The sequence below is a fragment of the Myzus persicae genome, unplaced genomic scaffold (genome assembly GCF_001856785.1).
Source record: "Myzus persicae strain clone G006 unplaced genomic scaffold, MPER_G0061.0, whole genome shotgun sequence".
Lineage (NCBI taxonomy): Eukaryota > Metazoa > Arthropoda > Insecta > Hemiptera > Aphididae > Myzus > Myzus persicae.
In genome coordinates, this window is record NW_019100559.1 from 501,649 (window position 1) to 521,263 (window position 19,615).

Sequence of the window (19,615 nt, forward strand, 5' to 3'; positions counted from 1 at the left end):
CTATATTATTTTCATATTAAAACAAGTCTACAACCCCAGTCCAACAGTCCACGCGGTGCCTAATTAGTAATTGTTTTTGCAATACACGGTTAAATGCGTAGTTGTCGTTGTACAACAATAGTAATCAGAAAACTTAACGTCATAGTATGGTAATTTTGGTGAAAAATCCTCCATCACCGTTAATGTATATTGTATGGTACCTACCTACCTATAACCATGGTTACCGCATCCGCAATCTAGTCTACGATGTACCATATTATTGTAATACGTAAGCTGTTACGTGGCCAATGCGTACAGTATACCATAGCAGTGTGTACTATAATAGTCACTCGAGAACCCTTTCAGAAATAATATTTCCACGAGCAAATTGTTTCCCTCCTGCAGCCGTGTATACATTCTTCGCTTAAAGACCTCGTTCTCCACCTATATAATGCATGCAATACTCTCCTTCGCCCATTACTGCGGAAATATATACCTACCCCTTCTGAAAATTTCATGATATAATTTATTTTCAAAGTTCATTAACTTGATTTTAATTCAATTGCTTCATTCTTCCCAGCATTTATCTAATTAAATTCCCGGCTAAAATTCAAACGATTCCACAGTGTTATGGTGGCAATTAAATCGTTCTGCTTATAGCTACGGGGGTATCATGGTAATGTGTGCTGTAATTATGGTACGTTTATTTAAACACAAATAACATATCATTTAAGCAATATCTACGATACAATTTACCATTTCTGTCGTAATATTATATATCCCAATAAATAGTGCCACGATGTAGTATTATATTTGTACTTACCATTTTCCTTTGGTTAAAATTTAAAAATATAAAATCTAAAGGGTAAATGTATAGATACTCGAGTAAGACTTCGTCCGGTTTTAAGTACAAATAAGCCACAGACAAATTGTTATAATTTTCCATTTTCAAACATACATATTTGATAAAGATTTTTGTTATATACTTATGTTATGTACACAAGGAATAATTTAAAGGTAAGGAAATAAATAATTTAACAACAGAGAATAAACAAAACACTCTTATATTTTCGCATGTAATCCTATATAATATACTGTACAAAAACCACAAGTTCATTAAAATTTGTAATTGTAATTCTATTCGATTTTAATATATGACGGGTGCGAATTGTTATTTTGTATCTGTATAATTATATTTTATATAATATAGATATTATAATAGAGATCACAGTGGTTACCAACGTTAATACGTCTTAAAGATAATTTTTTTTCTTACTTTACAAAAAGGTTTTTAAACAATAATATTAAACTTAAATAAAAACATCTTACAATATAATATACCTAACAATGACTATACATAGTAGCGGCGTTTAAGGTATTGGAATTATTTACGTATGGTACATTAATAATATTATTAACAAGATGCTTTCAGGCGCATAAACATAAATACCATATACATCACGCAAACATAAAATACTGTATACATAATATATATTATAATACCCTAAAGAAATTCATCTAATGACCAGTTATTATATCAATATAAATTTAAACACCGTTTAGTGTAAGCATCAAACACACGATGTATCGCACCGTGTCTTATTTGTTTGTTCCATTGGGGTTTTTTTTTATAATAACTAAAGTAATGTGTGGACACGACTTGGAAAGACAGTGAATTAGAAATTATTATTCAACCCGATGCAAATAGGTCTCTTTCCCTAACCACCGTTTTCCCCCCTAAAGCTAGACATACCTTTATAATACATGGTATTTATTTTTTTTTTCGTGTTATTAAAAATACGATTTTGCGTCCTTAGTGCTTAAAATAAAATGCAATATACCGTATATAATCATATAAACAATCAATGTGATTTCACTGATTACTATATAAATATATATATACATATATATTTTTTTTTTTTTTGAGTGGGGACAGTAGGATATAAAGTTTACCCGACCGGTAATCTCTATGGCTTCAATCTTTTAAACCCAGCTCCGTCCGATCCAAGTTTGAGTTCTTCGTACAATGTAGGTGGCACTTCGGTGGCTGTATGCAAGTGGTCTTGTTTCCATTCGGCGGTATTGAGTCCGTTAGCTGTGCCCGAATAAGGTAAATCAGTATGATTCTGTAACACACGGGTAAAATTATCATTTTTTAATACTTTATTAATTATTAAAAAATGTAATGATCATTAGCGATTTCCGTTGCTTAAGTAATAAGTACAATACTATATTATACATTGTACTATTATTTACATAAACATAGAAAACAAATTACAAATAAAACCAAGACATTATTTATAAGTAAATGACTATTCGCTGTAATTATTAGTATACTTAGTATTTAAAAAAATAAAGGAAAAAGAAAAAGTCCTCTTTCACAAGCTTTAGCTTATCAGAAGATTTCAAAAATGTACAAACTAGTACTATCATAATATTTAATCATTTTACTATTTATTTATTGTATCATATATATATATATATATATATATATATTATACGATATATTCTATGTACTAAAAGAAAAATTATTTGCAAAAACAAACATCATTATTAAAATAAATGAAATATAAAATATATAAATGTATTCGTTTGAATACACAATAAGAAACAATAACTTATAAATTATAAATTATAAAAAATAAAATAAATAAAACAAAGATACTGTCAAAATGATTGAAACAATTAAATTTGTCAAGAAATAATATTAAGTACTTAAATTATTACTCTTGTTGAGAAGTACTCCAAAAAGAATGAATACAATTAATTTGTACTCTAATAAAGTCGATTATTTACTATTTTATCCTTTTAATCAATTTAATGAAATGTCATAATAATATTTTATATGCCCACAATTCATTTTTTTATATAGTTTAAAATGTCAATAATGAAATATTTTCAATTTATTTTCGGTTTTTAATTATTTAAAAATTCATTCTTTAGAGATTACAAATTATTTTCATATTAATTGTTTGAACAATTGTATGTCAACGATAGAAATATTTATGTGTTGATTAAATATAATTCAATGTACACTATCAAAAGTATCATGATGGGTAATTCTGAGTGAAGTTGTTGAGAACTTTGTTGATTTATTTACGTAAATGTACCTTAATTAATTTAAAAGCATACCGAATAGAATATTTGATTTTTAAAACAAAAGTTATACGAAATCTGACACATTATATGTGATCATCAAACCGTTATTTCTGATGTAGCCATGTAGGTATTTATTTAAAAATAAACTTCTTGGAAATATGAAATATATTTAGAAATGAAGTAGGTACTTAATGTTTTAAACATCGACCTCTTACCAAATATTATTAAATAGCTATATTTGGCTAATAGTATGCATGTTTAGCACAATCATTAGTTAGCATTAAGAGTGACTACTATTTAAAACAATTATATAATTACCATATTTTCCATGTTGACTTCTCTTAGGTAACTTGGGTTTTCAAATGAAACACCACTTGATGATTTGTGCAACAAATTACCGTGGCCGTGCATGTAATATACTACACCAGCTACTATGCCTCCAACGATCAAAATTGCAACAAATACACCAAATATAGTTCCAATATCAGCACGGCTTTCACCTAAAATGTAAAATATAATAAACAAACATAAATTAAGTATATTTGCTTAAGTTTTCATTAAATTTAATGTACTCAATTCAAAATCAATGATAGATACATATTATTTAATGTCAATTAAAAACAATATTAGTTTTGATTATTTTTTTTACTACTTGAAAAAACTAGTAGGTAAACTGATTTTACTCTTCCAATATAAGAATAAACACTTTAACGATATTTTCTACTTATTGAATCTTAAATATTTATTTTATACTTATATGTACCCAATATACGTTCCTTATATAATATGTAACTTATTCCAACCCAACCCTTATATAAATAATATTCGTCTACTCAATAAGACCTGCAGTATACGTATTATACATTTCCTGAACAGCAATTTACTTATGTAATAATATTAAACAACTTTTTCATTACTAATTGAAATATTCGGCTAGGATAAACCTACATATTTCAATATTTACTACTAAATTATTAGCTCTGGTGCAGCTTTATTTGAGAGTATCATGCTTCGAAAGAACTGTATTTCAAACGAGTAATATTTGTATTTTAAATGAATTAAAAAATATCGCTATACTAAATATAACGGAAAAATATGTCAGAACAGTGGTGTAGCTAAATAGCCTACCCAGGACGCCGTGTGATCCACGAATTAAAAAAAATTCATTTAATTTTTATACCTTCATTTAAATTAATGATTCTAAAGAATTAATAAACAAAAAATATGTATTTTAAAAATATCTTTTTTGGATATAATTAAAATATTTGGCAAAAAATAACTATAATAAGCGAATAACACAGAACAATAAAAAATACCTAAAAAAAAATCAAAGAACAAAAACTTAATCACACATATAAATTTATGCGACAGTAATATTATAAGTACATAAAGTAGACAATTTTAAGTAGGATTATTTTACTTTAATCCAAATCACAATGTATTTACATTTCATACTGGTTGAGTATTAATTGATAACTAATATATAAAATCTTAATATGACAGCTCGTATACGAATTAAAATTAAATAACAGTGTGCAATCTATAAGACATAGTGTTAATGAGTTAATAAGTCAGTGATAAAGTAATACATTTTAACTTCTAACTAAAAGAGTAACTTTCGGTTAAAATATAAACATTTATTCAATTTTATACATGCATATTATGTACTTTAATCTAACACAATATACAAATTGTATTCAGATTTGAATCCCGGAAAAGTTACTTTAAGAATATAAATTATTTAAATACCTAGATGTTCTTATTTTAATTTTATATCATAAGTATTACTTTTTTTTTTGAACATGGTTATTATATTTATGTTTTATGCTCACATTAATTGAAATAATCACACAAAAAAAAAACTAACATTCAAATGGATTAATAAATAAGCGTGTTTTTAACTATTTACACATTTTATCTTTTTTTTATTTCAATTTAAATTAGTAATCATTATTCATAAAATATCCCGGATTTTGTAATTGAAATAAAAGTTATGAGTGTACCTACATAATACAAGCAATTTTTATTTTTAAAACATGGTTTTGAGGATCTGTCAAAAATAAACCATAATATATAGTCTGATTACAGTGTTTATGATGTTTTCTCAATAATATTTAAAAAAAAAAAATGTAAAAAGTTTGTTATTTGTTAATATATCAGCGCACAGTAAAAACCAACAAAACATTGTTCCAGTTCTAAAACTTTTTTTTATTCCCTCGACCAGTATTTTCATCATTAGGATAAACATTTTACAACTACATCCAATATTTTTTTATATGTCCTTTGAAGTTTTTTTTTAACAGAAGCTAAATAAACTCACCCATGCTAGCCGCCGACGTGACGTCCTTTTCGGCAGTAGTAAATCTAATGGGTTCAGTCAGCGTGCTCATGCCCCTCGAATTACCGGCTTTGAGCACCAACTCGTATGTCAAATCGTCCTTAAGGCCACTAATTTTCATGGACGTTTCTTTAGTGTCGTTCTTTTCTGGTGGGGTGTTGTTGCCCACGCGTCTCCAAAATACCCTAAAAACAAAATAAATAATATTAAAAAATAAAATCGCGAAATTCTACGTAAAAATTTAAAAAATGTATAACATGTTGTGCTGTAGTTAAAAATTTTAAATTCTCATATTTCCTTATTTTACAAAGCTTAGCTAATTATGAAGTTTTTCTATATGATTCTTATTGCGTTACTGGCCTCAAATATCTGGTTATGAAAATTATTACAAAAATACTTATTTTTTAAATGGATTTTTTATCTGTCCACTTTTAGTTTTTCTCTTTTACTGCAGTGTTTAGAAATACAAATACAATTAATTAACTGATACCCTTTAATTCCCAATTAAGATTCAAACTTATGACACTTCACTACTCAAAAATAAATTATATTGAATATTAGGTTATAATACATGGTATGGTATTTAAATAAAGGTCACAAGTAAATTATTATCGAGTCACATTATAATAAATAGTTTAATTATTGTAAAATATTTTATGAAAAGCAGGGGTTGTCGTGCTGTAAAGTAGGTTACAAATATATCTACCTCACTATTGAGACTGATGTAATGGATGTGTTAAATTTAAGTGCAATAATTTATGATAACATATTACGTAAAACGAATCAGAGTGGAAACGATAATATGTAAACAGTAAACACTCAGCCTCTATTTCTGAAGTTATTTTGTAATTTATTTAGATTACTATTTGTAATTTATTCTTTATTATTAATACTGTATGTTGAACTAATTTTTGCCAAAAACATCAAAAGTCCACATTATATAATATATAGTATATATTATTAATTTTATACTATTTTTATATAAATTAAAAATATGTTTTAATATACACTTATAAGTTAAATCCAATGTATCTTAGAATAATATAAAATATAGTTATTCGTAATTAGTCTGAATATAGATAGAATAATATTATACTAATATTGTACGTAAAATAATAATGTACGATACTGAAGAAAAGTTTCAAGTCTTTACAGTTACTATATTTTGTTTTTTGTTTTTTTATTATTTACACCTCTAACTTTAATATTGTAAGACAAAAATCATTATTTTTCGTTTAAATATCCAATTTTTTTCAAATTAGAACTTGAAAAAAGGCCATCAAAGATAGTGCGTATTAATTTGTGATATTTTTAGAATGCTGTAACACTAGCTTATGAAGAACTTTAGATTACATTTTCAAGGTTCAGCTAAAAAAATTAAAAACTTTTTTATTTTTATATTTATTAGTTGTTGTAAGAACACTTACTAGGAGTATTGTATTAAAATGTCCAGATTTTTTCTTTCAAACAAAAAGTACCATACTTAAATCGAAAAATTAAAATGTCTTTAAATAGGTAGGACAAATGAGCTGAGATATTAAAAAAATTGTATTATGTATACAAAATGCTTGTATAAATATTAGGTATGTATGGTTATTTTATACCAGGCACCACAATAAAAGTTAAAAATTGAAGCATTTTGATTGTTCCAAAAGTTGTTGATGAACACAAAAAAAGTTCCCAATTGTTAACCTTATACCATTCATGGCACCGATCAGAATCTAAAATTGTTGAATTTAAGCAATAGTATTATCAGTTAAACATATATATTATATTAGGTACTACAATACTAAACTACATTATACCCCACCATCAGATGTTGATTCGAATCATATGAATGGAGAACTTGTCGTTTTCATTGTTCCCGAATACGAAATTACTTCCACCCGTGACTACCATACACATTGACTTTTTTTAATGACATCATTAATTTTGGAAGATTAAAAACTTAAAAATGATGATGATAAAAACTAGAATTTTCACCAAGTTTAGTAATGACTTAAAATTAGGGTACGTTAAATAAATAAATATTTTTAAAAACGTTATTGTTTTGTGAAATAAAGATAAATTAATCACTCCGTATAAATCATATTAATGATTACTATCTAACGTTCGTTATTTAATCATGTGGAGTAATAATTAGTTTTTTCTTACGTACCTGTATACTTCAACAGTCTGCGGGTTCTTTGCTGGCGGGTCCCACTTGACTGTGATAGTGTGTGTGTCTACGTTCTCCAAACGTACGTTGGTCGGTGGCCCCGGCAGTTTGTCTACAACAGAACGATGTATAATAATACAGCAACCCAATAAAATATGATTCCAACGACTTAATAATATTATTATGATTATCTCAGTGGCATATGAACGGAGCAGGAAATTAAACATCGGCAATTAATAATAAACCTACGCATTTAATGTTTAATATAAACTAGGTAGAAGGTGTACCAATAAGAATGAAACAAAATATATTTCTATCTCATTAAAACTACTCTAGATGACTCAAATGGTCTCCAAAATGGCAAAATTGACCTAGAATCATGAAATTGTCACCGGGGCATTTATTAATGGATGTCTTTTTAAGGTTGTGAATTAATAACCCCGCTACCCATCCAAGACCATATTATATATAATTCAGTGTTTGAATTTCAATAGAATAGTGTTTCTTATTTATTTTTGAAATCCTCCGTAGTCGAATCGAATCCTTATTAGTTATTCGTCTCCTCCCTCCCATCCCAAAAGGGTCAAGAGACAATAAATTTGAGCACGTATTGCTGATTATTATGGGAGCGCCAACAAACGGTTCCTTACCTCTGAGCTCGTGGAAGCAGGCCAGTATGGACTTAGAATAGGACAGCACGCACATCTTGTTGTTGACGGGTTCACCACGACACCACTCCAAACAGCGTCTGGGCACGCCACGGTCCGAACAGCAGGCCCTGTGATCCGACCCATCTGAAACACGAAAACACGACGTACATGATAGCGCGTATGATATAATATAAATATTTTGTGGATGCGTGTTTGGACGAATACCGTAATGTTGCGGAGTACCTGGATGTTTAACGGACAATTTACTGTACAACGTATAATAGTATATATATTATTTATGTACATTCTTAGCTGAGAGCCTCGAGATACTACGATAACATTAGTATAAGATAACATCTTTGAGTAGATAATATATTGATAATATGGTTATCAATGATATTATTATGTAGATATTGTTAAAAGTAAATGACAGTGTTATTATTATTTAATATTTTTTTTTGTAAAAAAAAAATCTGTTGAGTAATTTCATAAAAAAACGATGATCATAAAGTACGTTTAATAATATTGTCCGCTTCTTACTATATATTTATAAAAAATAAATCGCTTTATCGTGACTTCAGAATTTAATCAAATAATTCTTGACGACGTGTTTACAGTCGCTAACTGTCCGATACAAAGAAGTGTGTAATACAGATGTAATATAATTTAAAATATGGTAGGTACCTGATGCGCATTTCATTAGCTTGTCAAAATCGTTGAAACAATCGGCTCTGCCAATGGCCACGTTGATGTCCAAATACGATGAAGAACACGCGTCCAAGCAACCGGCCGTCACGTTTTGTTGAACGCAACATTGAGTCACGTTGTTGGTCGTCACCTATAAATGTATACACACAAACGTATTAAATATTTATATATATATATATACAACATTTGACACGAAATGGACTATTTCGAACGCGTTGCAGTTAATGGATATTGAGCATAGTTTAATAGTGTATTAAGTGCATTGTTGAAATCGTGGTTGTCAAGTCGAATGTTGGGCGGGATGAGGAAAAGCTATACTATAGTTGTTTTCAAGTACACAGAAATACGATGTACAGGGTGGGAAAAAAGGATGGTCTCATCACATATGATACTCGATAGATATTTTTTTTACTCAAAACTGACGTTTTTTGGTCACAACCAATCAAGTTTTTCGATAATATTTTAAAATGTATTATTACCACCGATTTGAGAAAAATATTCTAGTATCAACAGATAATCAGCACAATTTCAGCACCATTAAAAACGTCCTCGGTGGTAGTATAATATTTATTAAAATTGTGAAGTACAATGTACATGGTAATCGGAAAGAATTTTAGGACTTATCTCTTGGTAATAACTAACAACTACCTATTTAACACGGATTAACATTTTATTTAAATATATGGTGTTATTTGTGACAATATAATTATAGTTAAAGTATCTACAATGAGAAAAATAGTAATAATAATTAGAATGCACACTTACTACTATTATAGGAAAACTTTAAAGGTTAATGTCCTAAGTACTTATTTTTCGAACTGGATATTTTTATACTAATTAATTCAATATAGTATAGAAATATTAATAATATTACTTGCTTTATTCTAACACAAACATTGATATTTTACGGTAAGTTTTGTTTCCCCTCAGAGTAAAACTATAAAAGATTGTCATATATTTTGTATTTGTCGATCATTAACATATTGCACAAATTTAGAATCATATTGTACTTATTAAAAATAATGTCTGAATTAATATAGATAAAGTATTGATGCATTGCATTGAAATACTTAAGTCGTTGATTGCTTGGTTATGCTTTGTTTTGATTTGAATGAATGTCGAATATCGTGATACCCATGTATTTCACCTTAAGAGATCATTAAGAAGGAGGTTTAGTAGTAACTAGCAAATAATAACTACCGTAATTTTTACTCTACAATATATTAGTTTATCTTCAAGCAATAAAATCGGTCACAAAATTCTACTCTAATAGTGTGTATCACACTGTTTTTACAATGACACTATCAAACATATTCATCACTGATCACCATAATGGTGTCCAACTAGTATTGCAAATCAACTTATATACGAATCTTAAAATCATATACCCAATTTAGTGCTAGTGTTATTTTCTGGTCATCGAAATGTTTTGATAAAAAAAAAAACAAGTACAATTTGAGGGAAATAAAATAAAATAATAAAAACCTACCTATATGGGTAAAATACCATCCCTTTTTCCACCCTGTGTAGTATATTATACACTTTAGCCGGAGAAAGTGTTTTGAATGACAATAATATTATAATAATAATGTGACGGGTTAAACTAAATCGAACGAAATGGACAGACAGTATGCAAATGTCATTCGAGACCGGTCGTCTCTCTCTCTCTCTCTCTCTCTCTCTCTATCACTCAAGCGTACAAGCACATGATTAAATACTCGTGTGCTCGGATATATTTCTAGATATTTGATGGGAGTTAAGGAGATTTCAAGGATTTAAAAAAAAAACCGTCATGGCCGCCTTTTGTCCGTCAGTTCGAAACAATATGTTCGTATTATGCCATCAATTCTCGTTATTATATCGGTCGGTAATAATAATAATGGCGGGCACAACACCGGATTTGCCAAACCACGCGCTTCTTGTTTATACCTAGCTGTAGCGCGTTACTAAATATTATATATATGTGTATATATACGCACGAGTGGTGCGGTGCCGTCGGCCCGGCCGATCCCGCCGCGTTTAATCCCCCAGCGGCCTTTGATCCTATACCGTGACAAATGCTCCGCAACGTGACTCGCCCTGGCCGTCACAGCCTCAGCGGCGGCGTTATTATACCATTATATATACAATATGTCGGTTCGCTGTGGAGCCCCGTCGTATAATTTATCCCCACCCCACCGCCCGCGTGTTTTCGTCGCCATTCCAGGAGTGGGTCGGTGGGTGACAAAAAAAAAATAAAAATAAATATAGTCCTAAGCCCCAGGACTGAACCCGGCTAAGCTATTGCCGTATTTTGTCATTTGCGTGCGTATTCTAAGCCCTCCAAAACTCGTCAATATATATATGGTTGTATATATGAATTCTCATAAAAGAATACACGTGGGAAGCGCGTGTGAGTATGTCTGTAATGTGCGCGAGAGGGTGTAGGTGTTTAGGGGACATGACTCACCCCGCCGCTCCTCTTATTACCTTATCGTTTTATTTGTGTTTATGGCTATAATATAGGTACAAATATTATCAGTGATGTTCCCATAAATTTTCTTTAATGTACCCTCCTAAGCCGTCGTGCGTCTGATCAAGAATATTTTATATTTTACTGTTGTTTGATAGGAGATGAAGAAATCAGAAAACGGTCACAAAGAAAATTGATATTACATTTTTTTAAATTTCTAAATCCATACGAAATCAATAAAAACCACCTGAATTCGATAATCATCAAAGGGTGCCTTTACCGCTATAAAGTAATACCTAAGGCATCCAGCAGATTCTTTATATTTTTTTCAGTTTCCATCATTTTGAAGTCAACCCAATCATAGAGATTTGAAATGTATCATCAGTTCAGTCAAAAACACCGACTGTGCCTTTTCTTAAATGATGAGTTCATTGTTGATTCTCAAATTGCTTGAGAGTTTATACTGCATTACAGTATATCCGTGATTTTTCGCCAAAAAATTGGAGAGGGTACGACGTAGTATTTTAATATGTTTATTTAGTAGATATTAATATAATATGACACGTTTATCTATCTATCTAGAAACGTAAGTATCGCCTCGCCACAAGGTAGTGGTAATTCTTGAGAGAGGGGTGCCGAATTTTCTAAAATCATATTTTATGGGATGCTAGATGACTGAAAGTGTCTGTTTGATTGGTCCTTCTCAAATTATAGTAAACGTGTATTTAAATTTTTATGGTGACAAACACGGGACTGGCGTTGGTGAATATATTCGCGTGTACTAGACGTGTGTGCTATACATAATAATATATTACACAACGCGTGCGCACAATCCGACCGTAGAGTGGTGTGTTGATGTACTTACGGAGTTCCTGATGCGCACCGACACGGGTTTGGTGGAGCTGCCGAACGAGTTCTCGGCGTGACAGAAGTAGTCGCCATCGTCGGTCTCCGTCAACTTGCTAATGGTGAGCTCCATGACGAACTTGGTGTAGTCCTCCTTGGACCGGATCACGTTCACGTCGTGTTTGCCGCTCTGTATCACCGGCGTTCGGCCCTGCGCGTCCCGCCAAAACATCATTTTCGGTTCGGGGTGCGCGTCCACCATGCACTCGAGCGTCACGGTGTCACCCAGATTGGCCATGGTGATTTTCGAAGCCACCAATTTGGGAACGTCTGAAACACGGAGTTGGCGAAACGACATTATTTTGGGAACAGGTTATTATGGCGATGACAAATTATTATGAAAAGGAAAAATATAATGACGATAATAACGATGATAATAATATAAACCACAAGGCCGCAAATTAAATCTAATACGTGGCCCCGCCGTTAAACGCATTATACTGCAGGTATCACGGTAAAATGTCTCCATTTTCGCTCGCTAATCGGATCCAGTCACGTCAACGATACAAACGTTATTATAAACCCAGTTATGAAGCCAATATGCTTCAATTATAGAGTAATACAATATAATTTAAACCTACGCCGTAATCACAACGCGTATAATGCAATCCTCCGTACTCCGCCGTTACAGAGAATAATTGTATTCAGTGATGTTATAATATGATTATTTTTAAGTGCCTATGTCGTATTATACAAAATAATAATCATTACACAATATTATTAATGAAAACCATAAAATATTAATACACATAATATTATTATTTAAAACATAATACCTAACTCCATTAATTAACCTTAAACTAGTCTATTATAATTCTATACAAAAATCGTTCTGTGTACATTTATTATGTTTGATTTTTATTGATTTTATACCAATATAATATAGAAAACATTACACGATTTTATTGGGTATCTTTCCGATAAAGTAAACGACTAACTTTCATGTACCATTCCGAAAATAAATTATCATTATATTTTAAAACGTATTACATTTTTTTGTATGAGTAAATATATGGGGTTATTATTTTACTACCGTCAAACATCGTATTCGTACATACACACACGCTACAGTATATACATATATATATATATATATATCGTGTATATATTTATTTAAAATAACCCAGTTAAACCACCGTAATCGAGTTTAAACAGTGCGCGGAATAGTTCTGGTTATGTTTGTGTTAAACTTTTATTTTTGGTAAGCATTAACCGCATTTCGTCGACTATTACAATATAATATATACTATGTCCCTTTTATCCGGAAACCCGTTTTCGCCCATTTTATATGCTTCGGCACGAATTTAGTTAAACGGTCCACGACGAATTTTGATGCGATTTCTGACAGACTGCTAGTGAGGGGGTGGTTAGGGAATGACGGTATCGATTTCACGTCACGCTCTTAGAGCTTACTTAAATCGTGTCTCCAATGGACTGACTGTGCGGTATAAAACAATGACGACGAAGGGTGGTGGTATGTGGTGGCGTCGGCGATTTGCCGGTAAACTGAGTGAAAAACCACCGGCACATCGGTGTAGGGATGTCGCGTTGTCCCGGAGGGAGGAAACGCCGTTTTAAATGATATATTGCTCGGGATAAACGGCCACCGGGTTAGGTACATAATAATAATAATAATAATAATATCACATAATATAATATATTATTATTATTACTATGCGAACGTAGTATCGCCGACCTTAAAACGACCCGGGCGGCACATTCTACGCGGAACTGTTGGTTTTAGGGGTCCCCAGCACTTACCCCGATTCGATACAATAAAGATTCGTCCTCCGACCTAGTGTCTAAATAACGCAGCAACGATGTTTCGTTACTAGACGGGAATCGAATTGGTCGAAACACACGTGCTTGGTTTACCGACGACGATGTGTGAACAGGGAAACGTTCAGTTTGCCGAATGGTTACAAAGGCAATTTTATATGACTCGTGCAAGCAAAATCACAAATTTTCTCCCAACAAACACAACTTCAAAGTCCAAACTTGTATTTTAAAATGTAGTTCGTTCTACAATTTATATCGCTACCCGCCGTTGAAGTTGTCGTCATTAAGTATTAAACACTTATAGCACTTTACCAGCCACAGTGTACAGGGTAAACTGAATGTGTGTACAGTTCAATACAGCCTAACCGTTGAGTGTTTTAATCACTTTGAGATTAAAACCAAACATAATAATCCTTCACGGGTTTTATCTCATTACGTTATCATTCATTTCTATGTGAACAAAAAATTATTACCATGGAATTAATTTTCATCCCTCTTCAACCTATATAATATTGGTTAACCAATACCAATTATGCTTTTAAAAAAGGTTCATACACAAGTGATCACGGAATATAATTCCCTCTTTTACAATAATTTAATGGAATTAAATCAATATTTTTTTTTCTTTATCGCCATAGTTTTATTCAGTGTTGTCTAATGTAAAAATATAGGTCAAGCTTAAAGATACTTTGTATCGAATTTTTCTTACGCTTACAACTGACAAAATTTTCTTTTGTGATATGTTTTACTTATCACTGCCTAGAAAATAATACATTTATCAATAACAGTAAGCAACTAAATTTAAGATTTGTCCATGGTTAAAATAATGGAACTATTGTAAACAATTATTATTAATTGATTAAAAGAAGAAAAATATTAAATCCTAGGCAAATTTAATCGAATAATGCATCCATCAAAAACATTTATTTAACCATTATTCAAGTTCACTTTAGACCTAGCCTTGTTTTGCCTTCCGTATGTTTGAAATATATTGCATATAAAGCATCCATCTTCTAGGAGCGAAGATGATAGTGTTAAAGTTGTGACACGGAAATACTACAAAGAAAAAAAAAATAATCTCTCCTTCTTTTTTTTGAAATGTCGTATGTTGGGTGCGTATTTATAATGTCAGGTAAACACCTAAGCTTTGATAAATCAGAAAACACTGTGAATAATGTTTCATAAAACTTTAAAGTTCAACAACTTCGTAAGTAATTTAATTGTCTGTAAACGTGTTTTGACATTGTATTACGGTTCATGAGAATTGTAATTAAATCTCTAAATATAGTTTACTGTTATGGTGTTATGACACTCGAACAGGGTTGAATTATTACAATTAATTTTTTATCCTTAAATTCTATTGTAATAAATAAAGCAATATTATATATTTAGTATAATATATTATGTTATTTTATACATAGAATAAACGTCTTAAACTTTTCCTTTATTCGTTATTTTATATTCATACATACGTGTATATATTATATATACTATCAATCGAAAAGTTAGAAAATTATATACACCTTACTAAAAGTTTTTATAAATTTGTGAATTTTGAAATATTACGTGCCGTCAATGAGCATAGAAGAAAAATTAATAATATATAATATGTAAAAAACACGCTATTCACATTCCACAAAACTTCAAAGAATTCTTATAAAAAATTCGTTTCACGAAAATTACATTGTTGAGTTGATTTTTCAAAGCTTTCTTTTTAAACTAAACTGTCAACATCCAACAAAGGAATACAAATCTACATTATAGTTATCTGATGCCCATGTGTAGGAAGAGAAATGCTATATAATTTTCAGTGTTAAGACCACCGAGAAAATATTGCAACAACAGAGTATATTTATTGTGTTAAAACCTAATTTCTTAATTTTCTTTTTTTACTAAAAATATTTTCGTTAAGATAACTGGTCATACGAGGTTCCATAAATCATCCAAAAGCTTTTATATATACCATTATTTATTTACAAAATACTCAGAATGTTGCTTAATGCACTCCAGTAGTTTTAATAATTGAACACATGTACTTTTAAATTTTAATGATATTTAACTATTTAATTATGACCTGAACGTAATTAAGTGCTTCTTATAAAATTCGCAAATAGGTAATTTAAAATATGTATCAAAAACGTTTTGAATAGAGACAATCAAAAATAATAATATGAATATATGATTATCTTATTTATATTATATATTAATATAACCTTAATTATGTGTTCATTTTACTTTAGTATAAAAAACCAGCAAAAATCGAGATTTTTAATTTTATTTTATAGAAACACAAAACAATTTATTTAGTAGATTGTAACATGAATAAAGTGTGAAAATACTTTCAAAATGATACGATCTTTGGTACCATAAATATTAGTTCATTTTAATATATGGGGTAAGTATTATTATTAATAATATACTGTTATTAAGATATAAAGCATAGCACTACATCTTTTACTTCCAAACCAAAATACACGCGTAACCTAAATCAAAAATAATGATGACTATTGTACAGTTGTTAGTAATATTTATGTTTATTGAAATCATGCATTTTGTATTTTATTATTTATTTTATTCATTGTATTATTTTCAATAATATTAAGTGTCAAATATTATGTAGTAATGTATATCATCAGAATTTCATAATAATACTATTGTGTACCATAAAACGTTGTTTTTTTATTTTGATCGTTAAAAAGTCATAAAATTATGCTTAATGTGTAATATTCATTAGTTTTGTTGGTAAAATAAATTTAATTTTTTTATTATTTTAATTTTTTATAACTGTGTCCTATAATAAATGTTGTTCTACTTAAGAAAGCATAAAATCAAAAAAAAAAAATATATTTTATACGTCATATTATGAGTTTTTTTTATTGAAATTAAAGTAAATACACGAGACGAATGAAGAATATTTTTTAAACATATTTAAATTAATTAAGTTTCACTTGACAGCTGTTAACTTATTGGTATATACCTACTGGGTGTTCATTTTTTTAGTCTTTAGACATACTTAAAATGTCTAAAAGTTATCATAAACGTAACCAAAGACCTAGTGAAGTTACTAGAATATTATGAGAACCAAAAAAAATCTTTATTATACGTTTATATTATAGGTACTGTAACGTTTTTAGATTAAATAGCATGTATTATATAATAATAAATACACGAATGGTATTCATAGTTAGGTATTTATACGTAGGTATTATAAAATAAACGGAGCGCTAAAATATGATTTAAAAATTTTTACTTACAGCTAATACTGATTTTCCTCGATGATTGCATAGGCGTTCCGTAGCCATTATCTGCATAGCACGAGATTTCATCCATGTCTCTTGTGACGTTGTGAATAACAGTCACCATGTGTCTAGAAGTCTCTTGTCTAACTAATCTTCCTGATATATACAGTGATATGGTAGGCGACGGGGTACCCATGGCAATGCACAGCACGGTCATACTGCTGCCTTCCATTACCAAGTTTATCGGATGGACTGTTGGAGGCTGTTTTAAGAAATATCGCATTAAACGGTTACAAAAACCTCGTATAAATATAGTGTGTTTATTAACAAAATAAACTTTTTTATTCATACACATACAGACACGTGTGTATAATACTATCTCGGTGGCGTCACTTCAGTTATTATTAAGATGGGGCAAAAGTTTTGACCAGCCCATAAAACTAAAAAAAAGCTCGCTTCGCTTGAAAGTTAATTCACACTTAAATTTGTATCTAAACTTCATTCCCATCTTATATAATTGTATATATATCGTAAACAAAAATGTATTTATCATCTGGCATGACGCAGGGAGTTAAATAAATATGAAACCTATCATTGTCTATCCACATACACGGTGATGGATTTTGATTTGATTTATTTATTATTTTGTTCATCGAATAAAGAGTCATACAATTACATTAATGGTATTGACCTAACATTATATCAAATATCCGAAACAAAATGTATAATGTGTATGATAAGTATGATATTCCTATTTATTTATGAAATAAGTAAGTAGGTACCTACACCAACAATATATTTTTCAATATCAATGTTATTTTTATTAAAATATAGTTTTGAATCAATAACAATAACCACGAAAAAAATATGTAGAAAAACTACTAAAGCTATTTATCTTTCAAAATATTGAAATGAAAATAATAACTAATTTCCATTGATCATTTTACACGATGACTATAATAAAAAATGATTTAGTAAAATACTACAAACCTCAACGAAAGCTGGATAAGCGGGGTCGGTCCAGGCAATCAATGTTTCTGACGGCAAGCTTTTACCATTCTTTGACATAGCCACTATGTAAATGATGTACTGAGAGTTAGGAGATAGATTGTCCACGGTGTACGCGGGTACAGCTACATCAATTTGATGGAATACCGTTTCTGCTACTGATTTCCAATACAACCTAAACATATAAACAGGCATCACCTTTTTTAGAGAACACATATGTTTTAAATATCGTTGAGAGCGAATTTCGCTGTGCATATTTAGTTTATTTAATTCACTTCAAACTGTAAATATCTACTATCATACTATATTCTATTAACCGAAAAAGTATAACAGTATTATTTAATATATTATATAAAACCATCATAAAATTATATTATGTAGTTATGAAAATAGGGTTGGCTTTACAACATTTTTTTAAAATTTATTTTATATTTTTAACTTTATCAGTAGATAAGTACTATATTTTGTTTTCATTCAACATTTAAATGATATGAAAACAATATCCACCACTTTATTTAAATTATAATAAAGAGCAATTATTAAAACCACAGTTGTTTCGGGTATTAGAAATAACAAATCTACAAGTATTTATAGTAGTTATAATAATAATAATAATAGAGAATTGAATTAAAGAAAAATAAGTTTAAACAAACAAATGTATTCTGATTAATAATAATTGTTTAAAGTTTTTTTTCAATTTTACCAACGTACTTTTGAAAAACGATTTGTCAAAAATGTTAGAGTTTAATTTTTGCAGAGACTTGAAATTAAGCCAATTCTTGGAAATTACACAAAAATTTGTTATCGAGGTTACCTATCTCATACCTTGTAAGACTATAATTTTGTAGGGTATTCGAAAACGGTCGTTTCCTGATAAAATATAGCACAAATGGGAAATTCAGATAGTCCTCTAAGCCCAGTTTTCCCACATAATAACAACGGACATTAAGAATGGGTTGTTTTATTGCTTTGAAAAAGTATTTTTCATAAATTACCATGAAACTTTATATTCTCTTCTCAGTAATTCGACGGTTACTAAACCAATAAAATCATAAGTAAACTGTAATACCTGTCTAAAATATCCATCTCAAAATGACCACTATCTACTAGTATTAAATTCTTACTTGTAAGTTATTTCTTCGGACACGTGACTAAACTCGGGTGGCTGCCAAGTGATAGTAACGTAGTTGGCACTATGAGCTGAAACGGACAATGAATGTGGTGGAGATGTAACGCCCACAACACCCTTACTATCCAAATCTATAGTGGGATCGGTAATTTTAGCAAATACAAATACAT

The 19,615-nt window shown here is 29.8% G+C and overlaps 1 protein-coding gene across 1 annotated transcript in view; it reads right to left on the minus strand.

The window, feature by feature from the left end:
• Positions 1–1,027: 1,027 nt before the first annotated feature.
• LOC111032937 (Ig-like and fibronectin type-III domain-containing protein 1) overlaps positions 1,028–19,615 on the minus strand; it is a 93,172-nt gene continuing 74,584 nt past the window's right edge. The window contains exons 15-24 of the mRNA XM_022313433.1: positions 19,441–19,576; positions 18,299–18,491; positions 17,324–17,570; positions 12,250–12,560; positions 8,909–9,062; positions 8,225–8,368; positions 7,575–7,686; positions 5,399–5,601; positions 3,397–3,578; positions 1,028–2,105 (exon numbers count right to left, since the gene is read on the minus strand). Coding sequence (XP_022169125.1) covers positions 1,947–2,105; positions 3,397–3,578; positions 5,399–5,601; positions 7,575–7,686; positions 8,225–8,368; positions 8,909–9,062; positions 12,250–12,560; positions 17,324–17,570; positions 18,299–18,491; positions 19,441–19,576 — 1,841 coding nt within the window. The 3' untranslated portion in view covers positions 1,028–1,946. The remainder of the gene's footprint in view (positions 2,106–3,396; positions 3,579–5,398; positions 5,602–7,574; positions 7,687–8,224; positions 8,369–8,908; positions 9,063–12,249; positions 12,561–17,323; positions 17,571–18,298; positions 18,492–19,440; positions 19,577–19,615) is intronic.